Raw genomic sequence first — 14,010 nt, forward strand, 5'->3', positions numbered from 1 at the left:
TGCAGAGGCACAGCAGCAGCTCAGGGTGGGTGGGCCGTGGATGCTGTGCCCCTGTGCCACCCCTGAGGAGCCCAGGTGACAGCAGGACGCTGCCTCTGCCCTGCCACACTCACATGTTGTCGATCCACGTGTGCTGCTGCAGGAATTCCAGCTGAGCCCGGCTCTCCTCCAGGGAAGGGCCCAGCTCCTGCACGTAGCCACTGCTGTCGTAGAAGGAGATGTAGCCCCAGTACCAGATCCTGCAGAGGAAGAGGAGCTGTGGGTGAGGCTGAAGGACATTGGCTGCTCCCCTACATGGCAGGCCAGGCTCAAGGGACAGATGCAGCTCCTGCCCCTCAGGATTCACTCCACAAGACAGATTACAGGCATGCACTGATCCACCTCAGTGTTCCCAACCTCAGAACAACCCCAAGCCCTGTGGTGGCCCAGGCTTGCATGGAGATGCCTCTGGGGACAAAGCAGAGAAGTGTGATTTATGTGGTGCCCAGGGTGCTGCTGTCACCCCCCTTTAGCAGAAATCTGGGGTGCTGGGCTCCCCTGCCCTGGAATGTGCAGAGTTGAACCCTCTGCTGCTGTTCAGAATTTGGAATTCCCATGTCCATCCGCCCTTTGCCAGGCTCAGGGGCTGAGGCAAGGGCTGGGAACAACCCAGAGCACCTGTAAAGACCTGTGAGAGGTCTGTAAGGGTCCCTGAGGAGGAGCAGGGGTGGGAGCAGGGGTAGGAGCAGGCAGGGCAGCCCTTACCCTGCCAGGTCGGGTGCTGAGTGTGCCCACGCTGCCGTCCCATTCCCGGCTGTGCTCTCCCAGCCCACTCCATAATCAGCAGTGGCAAAGCTGTGCTGGTCAGTGCAGCTCCTCTGGGTGCTGCCCATGCCCTGCAGGATGTCCTGGACACTCTTCTGGCACTCAGCTGGAATGAGAACACCCTGTGAGCCCAGCACAGAGCTCACCTTCCCTCCCAACCCCTCCACACTCATCCCCTGTGCACCAGGGTGAGGGAATGGGCATGCACAAGTCAGGAATTCAGAAAAGGATGGATATTATTAATAAAAATAGAGAGCTGTCCAATTTAGGAGTTAGGATATATCCATGCCACCAGGTCAGAGTGGATTAGCTGGGTGCAAGTGGAACAGAGACATCCCAGATGGCCTTGGGTAACTGTGGACCAGCGCTCTGGTCCCTGGATTGTCTTCAAACTGCCAGAGGGCAGGGTTAGATGGGATATTGGGAAGGAATCTTCCCTGTGAGGGTGGGGAAGCCCTGGCACAGGGTGCCCAGAGCAGCTGTGGCTGTGCCTGGATTCCTGGAAATGCCCAAGGCCAGGCTGGAGCACCCTAGGAGAGTGGAAGATGTCCCTGGACAGACTTTAAGGTCCCTCCCAGCCCAAACCATTCCAGGATTCCACGATCCACTCCTCAGTTCATCTCTGCAGAGCAGAACCGCTGCCTCCCCAAGCTGTGCTGCCTCCCCTCAGCCCCAGCTGCACCCAGACCTGCCCATCTGCCCCCTCCAGGACTGTCACCTCCCACTGTGACAGCAGAGCCACCATCCCTGCCCTCCCTCCTACCTCCCCGCAGGCGCAGCTGGCGCAGCCGTGCCGTGCCCAGCGTGGTGCTGTGGCTCTCCTGGCCAGAGCCGTTGTTGTACAGGTAAGGGAGGAACACCTGAGACATCCACACCCAGAACTGATCCGACCTGCAGGGGCAAGGTGTGAGATTGCTGAGTCAAAGCTGCAGGCTTTGGGGCACGAACAAGCCACAGCGATGTGTGCAGAGCCAAGGGCTTTGCAGTGACAACACCCTCAACCCAGGGAGCCCCAGGGGTGTGGAAAATCAGCTGGGAAAATTTAATCCAGCTAAACTCATGTGCAGAGCGGGGAAGAGCAGACTCTGGACAAGATGTTATTTCTGGCTCTCGTGACCCTGTTCGTGGCTACAACTTGTGGCTGTAAATTCTGGAGACAGAGAAACTCTTGTTCTTTAGAGCAGCTCCAGAAAGATCAACATCAACTCCCACAGCCCCTTCCCACTGGAGAAATCACTAAACCTCAGGGAAATGAAACCTCTCAATCCCCAGAGGCCCCTCTGCTCTCCAGGGGAGCAGCAGAACCACGGAGACAAACAGAACCTGCCCACTGCTGTGGAGTGGAACCAAGGAACCTCTCACGGGACACACTGGAGCACAAGCCCCAGAGAGGACTCCCCTGGCCCCCAGGGGCTGGCAGGTACCTCTTGATGAGCAGAAAGTCGTTGCTGCCCAGCTGCTGCTTGATGGAGCTCTGCAGGAGGAAGGCCCGGCTGGTGCGGGAGGCGTCGCCGTAGTTGGTGAGCAGGACCACCAGCAAGAACATCATGTAGATGAGGAAATTCTGGGAAGCAGAGTAAAAACGGGATTTCATGGAAGGGCTGGATCCCCATCCTGCAGCAGGGCAGTGCTTTCCACAGCCATGCAATAGGATCAGAGCCAGAGACTGAGAAACTGAGGCAGAAGCTGACAGCAAGCACTCAGGAGACCCCAGCTAGACTGGGAGGACCCACGCTCAGATGAGCCTGAGCCCTGGGCTCAGCAGCAGGAGATGTCTCACCTTGAGCATCCTGTGCAGCAGTTTGACCTTCCTGGCCTCCTCCTTGGCCTGGAAGAGGGCAAATCCCTGCGGGGGCCGGACTTTGCTGATCCTCTCGGACACGTGTTCCACGCAGGGCTGCTCCACCAAGGTGTCGTCCTCCTCTGGGTGCAGCCTCTTGGCAACCAGGGAGAAATAGAGGGCTTCCAGCAGCACCTGGGCCACAGGGAGAGTGCTGAGCCTGCAGGGAGCTGTGCCACCTCAGCATTCCAGCAGCAGCTCCCTTGGCACAGCTCCCACCATTCCAGCATGGCACAGCTCCTGCCTGGACCTTCAAAACCAAGTGCCACCAGCCCTGCCACCAGCCCTGCCACCAGCCCTGCCACCAGCCCAGCCTCTCCCAGTGCTGCTGGTGTCCACATCCTACCCTTCCTGAGGGACATGGGGTGGGAGAGACCATTCAGTGCACACAGTGTCCACTCTGACCTGGTTTCTCTGGGGAAGGGGATTCACTGTGCCTGGAAGTGTCCCAAACCCACATGGATGTGGCACTTGGGGACGTGGTGAACACAGAGGTGGTGCTTGATGGACTTGGTAACTTTAAAGGGCTTTTCCAACCTTAACAATTCTGTGCCAGGTTAATTCCAGCTGTTAATTCCACGTACAGGTCTGTGCTACCACACTCCTGCCACGCTCACCTTGAGGGGCTCCCAGATCAGGAATGATGCCAGAAAGCTGAATATCCCTGAGATGAGCCACATGAGGGCCACGCTGGAGGAGAAGCCCACCCCGATCCACACGGAGACGCCCGCGGAGGTGGCGAAGAGCAGGAGGCTGATGCCATGAGCCAGGAGGGAGCACCAGGGAGGCAGCAGGCGCTTCCTGAACGTCTGGTCTGCAACTGGGAGGAGGAGGAGGAGGGAGAGCAGTGTGAACATCACTGCAATGGGTCCTCATGGGCACAGGGAGGGCTGGGCTGGGCTCTCGTGGCAGCAGAGATCCCAGCCCTGGGTGAGTTTGGAGGGATCATCCCACACATTTCTATGACTGGTGGCTGCAGAGGGTGCAGGGAGCAGAGCCTCCCCAGGGGACACTGCAGGGACTGTCACAGCACTGAGCTGGCCCAGGGCTTACTGAGATCCAGGCTCCAAGAGAAGCTGGCAGGAAACAGCAGCGATATCCCAGGCAGGGAGCTGCCCTTCCTAAGGCTCCTTTTCTATTTTATTTCCAGTTTGCCCCACTGTGCCTCCACAGGGCTGTGGTGTGGGATGGGCCCTGTCCCTGCACACCCCGGGGGCACAGCCCTGGTACCTGTCCAGGTGGACTTGGCTGATCTGCTCACTTCCCTGGGAGGAGGTGCCACGCTCTGCCCTTTGTCGTTCAGCCTCTGCATCATGACAGTCTCCACCTTCTCCCCGAACACGCTGGACCTGCCAGGCACAGGGGGAGCCTGCTGGGAGCTGTGCCACTGCTGGCTCTGTGCTGAGCAGCCTGGCACCCAGGGGGCTGGATTCCAGCACCAGTGCTGGGACATCACACACGTCCCCAGGGCACAGACACCGCTCTGTGTCTCATGGACAGGGCCTGACAGTCCCACCCTTCCCTTGGCCTGCCACTCTGCAGTGCCTGCTGGGCTGCCAGCCCTGGGGGTGCTGGTCAGGGTGCCCAGCAGGGTGCCCTGGGCATGGGAACACAGCACAGATTTGGGTGGAATCCCCTTCTCCCTCCCGTCAGCACCATGAAGTGAATCCTCATCCCAGCACTTTGCCCTCGGTCCAAAAGTGCTGGAGACACAGCTGGGGCTTTAAGGGACATTCCAGGTGGCTCCTGGAAGGGTGGCAGTGCCCTCCTGGAGCTGTGGCTGTGGGGCTGCAGGAGTCGTGGCCAGCAGGGACACAGTGACCCGTGACAGGGTCCCAAACCCAGCTCAGCTGGCTGTGAGGGCAGGGGGTGGGGGGCTCTGACCCCGTGGGGCTCCCCAAACACTCACAGGCCTGAGATCAGATCTGTCTCTGCCCTCATGTACGGCCCCAGGTCCTGGGAGTGGGAGATGCCGCTGGCTCCATCTGCCAGGATCTGCCGGATCAGATCCTCATCTGGGAAAGAGAGAGCACAGCCAGCGTTGGCAGGAGCTCAGCACCCAGCACCACACCAGGGCATGGCTCAGCCACCTGCTGGAACTGGGGAGGAGCAGGAGAAGTGCCACAGTCCCTCCCCTGCTCCCTGTCCTCCAGCTCCTGGCTATCCCAGCTCAGGAAACTGCTGCTTCAGAAGGCCAAGTTCTCCTTCTCCAGCCATTTCTAGAGGCTCAGAGACACACTGTGGCTTTGGAACCAGTGAGGAAGTGCTGCTTGCTTGCAGCATTCCCATGGGAACAGACCTCTCCTGGCTCTCAGTCCACTGCCATCGTGGCACCACCCACCTCATTCTGATGCCCACCAGGATTTCTGCTTTCCCTGACTAAAATCCCCACTAAGCAGACACAACCCTCGTCCCCTGCCCTCCAGAACGCAGCCAGAGATGGCAGCAGCTCTGCTGTTCCCCTCTGCCCTAAGCCAGGGGGGCTCACCTGAGGCTGAGAAGTACCGGGGCTGTCCCTGGTGAAGCCCAAGGGACAAAGTGTCCTCCTCAGTGGCCAGTGGGGCCTCCAGCCCCAGGTGGCGGCTGGCCCGGCCTCTCTTCAGCTTCTGGATGGTGTTGCCCATGATGGAGGGGTCACTGAGCAGGTCTGGCCAGCTGAGCAGAGCCTCACTGGAGGGCCACGGCACCAGGCTGCAGGAAAACGGGAGCGGTCAGGAAAGAGGAAAGGAACTGTGTGGGAATGTAGAGGGAAACAGCCGTGGGAGACAAACCCAGCCCTGCCAAGCACAGACTGGAGAGCTGCTTGCTCCATCTCCAGAAGCCCACTCACCTCTTGGAGTCCTCCAGGAACAGATCTGTTTTGGTTTGCTCAGAGAAGGCCTGCGGGGAACAGCAAAGGTGCAGGAACATGACACGGGTTTGAGCCTGGCCAAAGCAGTGGGCTGGGAGCTTCAGCAGCCACTGAGCTGCTCTTGGTGCCCACAGCCCCAGCTGTGGCAGGGAAGCTCTTACCTCTGCCTGGAGCCCGGGGAAGGTGGGGAAGGAGCTGTCAAGGATGGAGGAGTCCAGGTAGTTGTCGATCTCCAGGGACTGCTGGTCTGAGTGAGTCACTGTGTGGCTGATGGAGACCTGCAGGGCACCCGAGGAGGGACAGAGGTGACACTGCCACTGAGACCAGGCACATCCTCCACTGCCTCCTGTGACCTGTAGCCACAACCAGGGCCACCCAGGCTGTCCCAGCTGCAAGCCCCCGGGAAGCCCCCGAGTTTGAAAGCTTTTGCTATGTGCTCTCAGCAGCATCAGCCACATTTGCTGCTCATCAGTCCCCGAGCAGCTGGCTGCAATACTTCATGGGGCTGCTAATTGTGCTTAACTAGTTGTTAAATCCCCAGCTCATCCCTGTCCAGCTGCCTCAGCCAGCTCAGTTTGTACTCGGGGCAGACATTAGAGAGGCTCCACTGGGCAGCTCCTGGGCTCCTGCCTTGGGTGTCTGTCACACACACCGAAATCCTGGGGGATGAAGTGCCCAAACAGCTTCTAAAATCTGCCTTTTTGGTGCCTGGGCACTGACAGAGGCCAGTGGTGATCTGGGCTTAGGGAGGGGCAGAAGGGTCTGGCCCTGGTGCAGCACAATAAGTGCAGAGCCCAGCTGGAGGAGTGAGGTCCCAGGAAAGGCAGAATTCGGCCTCCCACCCACCTGAGCAGCCTGCAACCATCCCCACTCCTTACCTTGCCACGAGCCATCCGGAAGAGAAATAAAATGACCAGGTAGAGAGGGTAAACCACCACGCTGGACACCAGGCCAACAGCCACCGTGTCCACACTGACGGGGATCAGGCTGGAAACAGCCACGTTGCTGCAGGGAAGCAAAGAGGGATCAGAGACAGCAGTCAGCAGGAGCAGCTGGGGCTGCCAGGCAAGCAAAAAGGAGACAAAAGTGCACAACCAGGAATTCCAGATGTGCAGAGAAAGAAACGGGCCTGAAAACCAAAATCAGACTTTCTTTGGTCATCCATTGTCCATGTCCTGGTCCCAGACTCCTCAGAACGGGGAGGGCACACTCAAGGCACAAGCAAGGAAGCTCTTCCCAGCAGGTGAGAGCTGTGTCCTGCCCCATGGGACAGGCAGGAGGGCACCGAGCAGGGTGGGACTGGCTGGGGACAGCCCTGAGTGGACACTGCCCACCATGCCCTGAGTGGACACTGCCCACCATGCCCTGAGTGGACACTGCCCACCATGCCCTGCACACACCTGAGGTGGACACTGCCCACCAAGCCCTGAGTGGACACTGCCCACCAAGCCCTGAGTGGACACTGCCCACCACGCCCTGAGTGGACACTGCCCACCACGCCCTGAGTGGACACTGCCCACCACGCCCTGCACACACCTGAGGTGGACACTGCCTACCACGCCCTGCACACACCTGAGGTGGACACTGCCCACCACGCCGTACCACACGGCGTTGGCGCAGAGGAAGAGGAAGATGAGGAGGCAGCAGCAGGTGGCCCTCTGGACGCGGGTGAAGCGGGAGCGGGGCGGGCGGTCCCACAGGGACAGCCACACGTGCTTCTCGAAGAACCCGCGCTGCAGCTCCGCCACGAAGATCCGCCAGAAGCTCCTCAGCTCGCTCTCACCTGGGGACAAAGTGACACACTCAGGGTGGCTGCAGCACTGTGGGGACCCGGCTGAGGCGGCCACATCCACCCCACAAACTCCAGAGTATCCACACTCCATCCACAGGGTCCCTCCTCCTGCAGTGCTCCAGGTCTGAGGATGAGCGGCTGGAAAAGCTGCCCAGCAGCAAAGGATCTGGGGATGGCAGGGGCTGAACATGAGCCCAGCTGGGTCCAGGTGGGCAAGAGGCCAATGGCAGCACCATGGCTTGTACCAAAACAGTGTGGCCACAGCCCCAGGCAGTGCCTGTCCCTTGTGCAGGGCACTGCTGAGGAAGCTCACAAGAAGAAAGACATGGAGGGGCTGGAGAAGGGAACAGAGCTGGGGAAGGGTCAGGAGCACTGGGAGCAGCTGAGGGAGCTGGGAAAGGGGCTCAGCCTGGAGAAAAGGAGGGGCCCAGGCAGCAGGGGTGAGAAGGACCCAGGGGATGTGGGGCACTCACTGGCAGCAAACACCTCCCTCTCCACCAGGCCATCGTTGTCCTCGCTCTCCACTGACAGCCAGTCGTTCACCAGGAAGAAATAGCTCTTGCTGCTCTGCAGGTCCCGCACGATGACGTGCTGCAGGTACCACGAGGGGCTCAGTCCTGAGCAGGGGGAGACCAAGGAATTATCTCATGGCACACTCACCCTGTGTGAGCCTGCAAAGCTGAGGGGGCACCGTCAGTGCCACGGTTGTCATCGAGGGGAGCGTGGCACAGCCAGCTCACCCTGAGGGGACGTTCATGGTCACAGAGCACAGCACATGGCGTGTCTGGGGTGGCACCTGGCTGCTCTGTGAGGGACACTCCATGTCTCCCCTCCACATCCCCCGATCCAGCGGTTCACCACGGGCCAGCTCCCCCTGTCCAGGCCTGGCACGTGGCCCCTCCATGTCCCACCTTTGTTGTCGTGCCAGATGCGGATGCGCCAGATGCTGCCCAGGCTGCGCTCCGTGGCGATCTGGAACACGTCCAGGCTGTTGCGGTGGAAGGCGTTGTCCCCATCCAGGTGCCTGTGGCCACTTTTGTTGTCCACCCCGTACAGGGCGATGCCCACGTGGGCCGTGGTGCCTGCAGGGAAGGAAGGGGCTCCCTCAGGGAAGCCCACCCGAGGTGCAGCTGTTCCCCAGCCCTGCCTGTGACAGCTCTAGCTACAAACCCAGCCCCCAGAGAGGAGCCAAACTTTGTGCCCGCTGCTGGGAAAGATTCAGAACAAAGTGATGGATCCTGGAGGACAGCAAAAGGATCCATCCAAAGGGCCCACAGGGCAGGAGAGAGTCTGAAGTGAGGAATAATCTCTGCCTCTGCAACCACAGCCCAGTCAGGGGAGACAGGATGGGGGAATTTCTCTCTCCTGGTGGTTCCTTCCAGCAGCAATTGCCTGTCCCACCACAACAGCCAGTGCTGGAGCAGCCTGGGCTAGTGGAAGGTGTCCCTGCCCATGTCAGGAGTTTGGAACCAGAAGGTTTTTGAGGAACCTTCCAACCCAAACCATTCTCTTGACCATCATCCCACAATAGATCTGGGAATGCTGTGGGAAGCCCTGGACTGAAGCTGCAGCTCAGCTCTGGGCCCTGCGGGGAGCATTCAGAGCGAGACGTGCTGAGGTGGGACCTCAGGTGAACTGCAGGTGCTCCCCTGGGAAGCAGGCACGGGAGCAGGCTGTGGGCTCACCTGATCCTCTGCCCCAGCCCGTTTTCACCAGGATCTCGTATTTGTACATCCCGTTCTTGCCGCAGAAGGGAATCACCCCCACGCGGTTCATGTCGATCACGTCCAGCTTGTGCACGATCAGCGCGGCCACCGAGTAGGTGACAAAGCACACGGCACACGTCAGCAGCACAATGTAGTTCAGCCCTGGGCCTGGAGCCTGGAGAAGAGAGAAGTGTTGAAAGGCAGCCCCAGGAGGATCCCGTTCCCATTCCCTGCCTCCTTCCTGGCCGTGGCCCCACAGAGCCGCCAGGAGCTCCCTGCTCCCGCTCCCGTCCCGGGGACGCGGCGAGGAGGAGCTGGAGGCCCCTGGGAAGCAAGGAGCAGCTGGCAGGTGTGACTCCCTGGGATCAAACAGTGCTGGGTGACAGCTGCCAGGAACCTTTGGCACCTCCCAAGAGGGGAACACGATGCGATGCATCCAGGCCAGGGACTAAAGCCATCTGCAAAGCTCTCTGCTTCCAGCCACGACTCCCAACCAGGGGACACAGCCTCCCCCAAGCTGTGCCCATCTGCACCTCCCAAAGGCTCCCAGATGCCTGTGCTGGTGCCAGCTTGGACATGAAACCAACAGGAGCCCATGGCTTTGCTCCAGGTGCCAACAAGCTGTTCTATGTGTGACAGCACTGCACAGCCTCTGCTTTGTTGTACTCACGGGAAAGATGAACTGGACAGAGTTTGGGGGCACAAACAGGCTGGCCCCAAAGGCTGTGAGGTGCTGGGTCAAGCACACAGCCTGGTCTGGCCTGGTCTCCTCCAGGGGGACAATTCCTTCTGTCTTCCAGCGCTTCTCCTGCTCGCTGAAGTACTGGCACAGGGACGTGTACAGCCCCAGGGTCACCTCCACTGCTGACCAGCTGAAGTGGTTGGTGATGTTCAGGTAGTATTTCTGGATGGGGTCGTCTGTTCTGGAGAAGGCAAAGAGCAAGGAGATGACTCCCCCACCTCCTGAAGGGAAACCAGCCCCATTCTGGTGGAGAAGTGCCCAGGGAAGGCTTCCAGCCACAGGGGCAGGGATGCACCCAAAAAGGAGGAGAAGCCCAGTGAATGAGGTGTAATTTACACCCCTTGGCTGTGCAGATACTCAGGGGCTCCCCAGACTACCTGAGCACCCCTCACATGCGTCCACAGCACAGCCTGAGGCTGGCAGGGACTACCAGGGAGGCTTCTCTTACCTGGGTGAGGTGAAGAAGGTGTAGAGCTTGTGGTCACTTCCAGCCAGGGCGTCCAGGCTGATTCTCTTGGAGGCAGAGCAGTTGTGCTCGTTGGGCTCGGGCTCATGATGGAGATAGGCCATGATGAAGGGCTCGGGCTCACTGGCCAGGTAATGCTCTGTGGGGAGGGGAAGGAACAAAAAGGGCTTTAAAAACCCCTGGGAGACTCAGCCACAGGTCTGCTGCCAGCACTGGGGCTCAGGGAAGAAGGAATGCAGAGAGCTGAGGGAGATGAGGGACCCTCTGAGCACTGGATACCATTGGGCCTGCCTGGAGAGGAACTGGACAATGCCTTCCAGGGCTGATGTGGCTCAGCAGAAGGGCTGGGAAAAGCAAAAGGCTTCTCAGGGCCAGAATCCACAAGCAAGGATGACACCAGGCATGGAGATTGTCCAGGACAGCCAGAACCTCAAGCATACAGTATGGAACCTGCTGCTGCCACCCAGCATCCCTTCCCACGCTGGTTACCCCTCACACCCAGCCCTCCTCTCCCACAGAAGGACTAACAAAGAGGTGGATTTGTCTGCCCTACCATTGAGGACTCTGTAGGTGAGCTGAAAGTGCAGTCCTGCTTCCCTGTTGTTGCTCTCCATGATCACAATCAGGTTGACAGACGCTCTTGCCTCGATGACTTCAGTGCCAGCCACGAGATTTTCGGGCTCTGTGCTGTTTGAGACCATCACAGTGATGGCTTTTTCAGAGTCCAGGCTCCCGATGGGGATCTGCACCCCGTTGTGTGTCTGGAACTCCATGGAGGCCACCTTGGTGGACACGGTGTAGTTGCTGATGTACCCAAAAGGGAAGGGATTGGAGTCCACTTGGAACATGACTTGGATGACATCCGTCAGGTTGGAAAGGGTGGAGTTGAAGGCCTGGGGGATGGAGAACTGGCAGTTTGGTGTGTTTTCGTAGCAAAGCAAGTTAAAGGGGTCAGACCTCTTGCCTGTGGCCTTAATTTCTCCTCCCACCAGCTCGAGGGGCTCTTCGTTCAGCACCCGGGATTTCATGAGGATTCGCATCAGGCTGGAAGACAGGTTGTAGGCTTTGGGAGCCAGCAGCAAATTGTGGGAATCAGCAAGCAGCTCCTGGGGCTTGGATTCTTGTGAAACTGTATTGACAAGGTGGATTAGGTCACCTGCCAGGAGAGAAATGAAGAGGAAGTGATAAACAGCCTGGATAACTGCTAGAGTCAGGAGAACACCTGACACCTTCCCAGAGAAAACAGACGAGGCTTTCCTTGCTCTCTTCTCACTGTTCCTCTGCACATGACCTTCCCCACTGGAGTGTTCATAGCACAGAGCCAAAAGCAAAGCTGTCAGCAGCTCCTGCAGCCTCTCTAATCTACCAGGTTTGGTGAGGAATACTTAATCACAACACACTTGATTTCCCTCCTGTGTAGTGAAGAGAAGCACAGCTCAGGAAACAGGGAGGGAATGGATCAAACAAACAGACATTCCTAAGCTTTTGCACTGTGAAATGCACAGCACTCAGAAAGGAGTGCAGAGGTAACAAGGGGTGCAGAGAAGGTGTCTGTGCTTCCCCCTGGGTCACCCAGGTGGGAACTTCCACACAGTGCTCCCAGATGCCCCAGTGAGGCTTGACAGCCTCCTTGGACTCTGACCAGGAAGACAAGCATCTGGAAGCCATAGCTGTTACTCACTGTTTACTAAAAAGAGAATCCCCTGGAGTATTAGTGAGTTTATTAAGAGTATTAGTGAGTTACAATAACAACTGTCAGATTTAAATGTCCACAGAGCAGCTGCCAAAGCCAGGACAACCCTGGGAAAAGTGCAGGGAGAAGAGAGGGCTGGGATGCCACACTCCAAATGGCAGATGCAATTTCCTAAAAATGTGGGCCCAAGCCCAAATGGCAGAGGAGGGAGGCTGAAAGCTCCCCTCAGGCTGCTCCTGTCCCTGAGGCTGGTCCCCTGTCCCCAGCTGCAGGACAAAGCTCACCTGTGATGTTGAGGATGTTGTCGGCGATGCCGGTCGGTGTCACCGTGCCCTGGGTGGTCTCCCCTTGCAGAATGGTCATCATGGTCTCCAGCTTGTTCAGGGTCCTTGTCAGGCATGACTTGCACACCAGCTCCTTGCTCACCACCTGCAAAGGGAGCAGGGTGTGACAGAGCAGGAACAGAGCAGGGAAAGCCCAGCTGGCTCTGTCCTGAGGAGACCTTTTCACTCTGAATGTGCCCCATGCTCTGTCCAGCCCTGGGGAGGGGACAGCAGAGCCTGCCCTGCTCACACTGAGAGTGGCCAAGACTCCTCCATCTCCCTCCCACCACATTCCAAAGTGCCAGAGTACAGGCAGGCAGAGGATGCTTCTGGGTTGGGAAGAGGAATAAAGGGAAGAAATCGTTGCCCAGAGAAGCTGTGGCTGCTCCATCCCTGGAATTGTTCAAGGCCAGGTTGGACAGGGCTTGGAGCAACCTGATCCTTCCAACCCAAGCCATTCCAGGATTCTGTGATTCCAGATTCATGTTCCCTGGTGTGCACTCCTAAGGACCAGGCACATCTCCCCCCTGGGAGCACACAGAAACCAACCAGGAAGGGCTGGATGGGATCCTCCATCCACTCCACGACCTCCAATGGAAGCAGGATTTAACCCCAACTGAATCCATTTCAGTGTCCAAATCCTCCTGAAGGCTGTGGGAGGAATCCTGCCACTCAGGCACGATGGATGTCCCTCCCTCTGCTCCCAGATGTGTCCAAGAAACAGAATGTTCCAGCCATGGCCTGGAGCTTCCTGCACTCTCGAGGGCTGGATGGGAGGGACTGAGGCAACACATGGAAGCTGTTACAACCCCGTTCCTAGCCCTTATTCATCTTCTTTCTTTTAATCATCATAGGATTCAGCCCTGATTCACCATATGTTTCGGTCAAGAATCAAAACAGCATTTGCAGGTCTTGAATTCCCCCTCTGCTGCTTTATTTGTAAACTCTGAGAAGCCAGGACAGACTGTGTGAACTGCAGTCAGGAATCAGGGAGGTGGGGAAGACACTGGCTTATGGGGAGGAACCACCCAAGGGCAGCTCCTACTTAGGGAGGAGAATTGACCAAGAAGTCCAAGATTCTTTTTTTATCCCTCCATGAGAAACTAATTCTGATTTTTCCTCTCCCTTGTAGGTAAAATCAAAAATGTATCAGCCCTGATGGACACTTGTGCAGGAAAGGAATGTGTGAGCTCCACTTGTCTCAGCCACTTGGGAAATTCTGGAGTACTGTTTTCCTAAGCTTTTCATTCCAGCACAAAGTAATCCTGGAATGTCATCTTTTCCCATGGAATAAAAATTCTATTTCTAGACCTAAGCTCCCACAGCAAAATGAAGTCACGAGGCAGGAGGAGGTGGGAGAGACAGAAACAAATTGGTATAGCATGGAATGGGATGTGCTGAACCCCAAACTCCCAAACAGAGGGGAACAGAAGGTTTTGAGGTTCTTTTGAACAGATTTTTGAGGTTTGCAGGCTCGGGAGGGAAGGGAGCTGGACCCTGAGCCCTGAGCCACAGATCAGGACTCTGGGTGGGATGCAGTGCCTGCCCATCACAGACCTGCCTGCAGGGCCGAGGTACCTGACCAGTCCCCAAAGCAAAGATTAGGGAGGGTGTGAGGAGGAGCCAGAGCAGCCTGGCTGAGCACCAGAGCACAAGGGCATTACACAACTGGGCTCTCTTCCCTCCTGAACCCAGCAGGCACCAGCCCCAGCACTGGCAACGGGGGCTGCCAGGATCACAGTGCTTCCTGTGAGCAGCACAGCAGAGCAGAGAGGGCTTTCTCATCTTGTAGG

General features: G+C 58.0%; 1 protein-coding gene across 7 annotated transcripts in view; it reads right to left on the reverse strand.

Annotated features, from left to right (window-relative positions):
* Positions 1 to 14,010, reverse strand: part of PKD1 (polycystin 1, transient receptor potential channel interacting) — an 81,166-nt gene that overhangs the window by 6,065 nt on the left and 61,091 nt on the right. For all 7 annotated transcript variants that reach the window (XR_009278767.1, XR_009278765.1, XR_009278766.1 and 4 more), the window contains 20 exons: positions 12,179 to 12,323; positions 10,755 to 11,357; positions 10,184 to 10,340; positions 9,664 to 9,916; positions 8,973 to 9,168; positions 8,199 to 8,369; positions 7,761 to 7,904; positions 7,068 to 7,278; positions 6,374 to 6,500; positions 5,657 to 5,773; positions 5,475 to 5,524; positions 5,133 to 5,335; positions 4,554 to 4,659; positions 3,875 to 3,993; positions 3,262 to 3,464; positions 2,585 to 2,779; positions 2,229 to 2,368; positions 1,568 to 1,695; positions 745 to 910; positions 114 to 239 (listed from right to left, as the gene is read on the reverse strand). Coding sequence is in view for 4 of the 7 variants with exons in the window: in XM_058849759.1 (XP_058705742.1) it covers positions 114 to 239; positions 745 to 910; positions 1,568 to 1,695; positions 2,229 to 2,368; positions 2,585 to 2,779; positions 3,262 to 3,464; positions 3,875 to 3,993; positions 4,554 to 4,659; positions 5,133 to 5,335; positions 5,475 to 5,524; positions 5,657 to 5,773; positions 6,374 to 6,500; positions 7,068 to 7,278; positions 7,761 to 7,904; positions 8,199 to 8,369; positions 8,973 to 9,168; positions 9,664 to 9,916; positions 10,184 to 10,340; positions 10,755 to 11,357; positions 12,179 to 12,323 (3,560 nt within the window). In the remaining 3 variants the exon portion in view is untranslated. The remainder of the gene's footprint in view (positions 1 to 113; positions 240 to 744; positions 911 to 1,567; positions 1,696 to 2,228; positions 2,369 to 2,584; positions 2,780 to 3,261; positions 3,465 to 3,874; positions 3,994 to 4,553; positions 4,660 to 5,132; positions 5,336 to 5,474; positions 5,525 to 5,656; positions 5,774 to 6,373; positions 6,501 to 7,067; positions 7,279 to 7,760; positions 7,905 to 8,198; positions 8,370 to 8,972; positions 9,169 to 9,663; positions 9,917 to 10,183; positions 10,341 to 10,754; positions 11,358 to 12,178; positions 12,324 to 14,010) is intronic.

The sequence above is a fragment of the Poecile atricapillus genome, chromosome 14 (assembly GCF_030490865.1).
Source record: "Poecile atricapillus isolate bPoeAtr1 chromosome 14, bPoeAtr1.hap1, whole genome shotgun sequence".
Taxonomy (NCBI): Eukaryota; Metazoa; Chordata; class Aves; order Passeriformes; family Paridae; genus Poecile; species Poecile atricapillus.